The sequence below is a fragment of the Eimeria tenella genome, genomic scaffold (genome assembly GCF_000499545.2).
Source record: "Eimeria tenella Houghton genomic scaffold, Eth_scaff2126, whole genome shotgun sequence".
In the NCBI taxonomy this organism is placed as follows: Eukaryota; Apicomplexa; class Conoidasida; order Eucoccidiorida; family Eimeriidae; genus Eimeria; species Eimeria tenella.
The window spans coordinates 819-1,380 of record NW_013541975.1 but is presented as its reverse complement, the minus strand read 5'-3'; the positions used below and the strand labels follow the sequence as shown (position 1 = coordinate 1,380).

General features: G+C 64.9%; 1 protein-coding gene across 1 annotated transcript in view; it reads right to left on the bottom strand.

The window, feature by feature from the left end:
* The window catches only part of ETH_00039770 (BRCA2 repeat-containing protein, putative), a gene marked incomplete at both ends in the record, with an annotated part of 570 nt that extends 138 nt beyond the window's left edge, over positions 1-432 (bottom strand). The window contains one exon of the mRNA XM_013374558.1: positions 3-432. Coding sequence (XP_013230012.1) covers positions 3-432 — 430 coding nt within the window. The remainder of the gene's footprint in view (positions 1-2) is intronic.
* Positions 433-562: the final 130 nt, after the last annotated feature.

Sequence of the window (562 nt, the reverse complement as noted above, 5' to 3'; positions counted from 1 at the left end):
CCCCCGCCAGCCAAGAACGCCCAGAGCAAGAGGAAGTGCTGCTGCAGCATCTCCTTCACAAATGCGGCGGAGACAGGAGCGCCAGCCATCTGCTTCTTTTGCTGCTCGCAGCAGCAGCTGCTGCAGCAGCAGCAGCGGACTCGGGGGCGGGGGCGGGGGCCCCCGCAAAGACCGCAGCAAATATTGCTGCCGCCAGCGGAGACACAAGAAGAAGGCGAGGAGGCGGTAGTGATGGCAAAACCAGCGCCAGTCGAAGCGCAGCAGACTCGCGCTGCTGCTGCTGCTGCTGCTGCTGCTGTTGGTGGTGGTGGTTGTTGTTGGAGCAGTTCTGTGGTTCTTGAGGGCCTCCACAGGCAGCCCGTGGCGCTGCAGCAGCACTTGCTGCTGCTGCTGCTGCAGCTCGTGCTGCTCCCGCAAGGCGCAGCAAAACATTTGGTACAGCTGCGGGGGGCCCCCCAGCAGCAGTTGCCCGCGGGGCCCCGGCCAGCAAAAGACAAATGCTGCTGCTGCTCCGAAGCAGCAGCGGGAAGGGTCACTGGAGGGGCCCCCTCCTGCCAAGGCT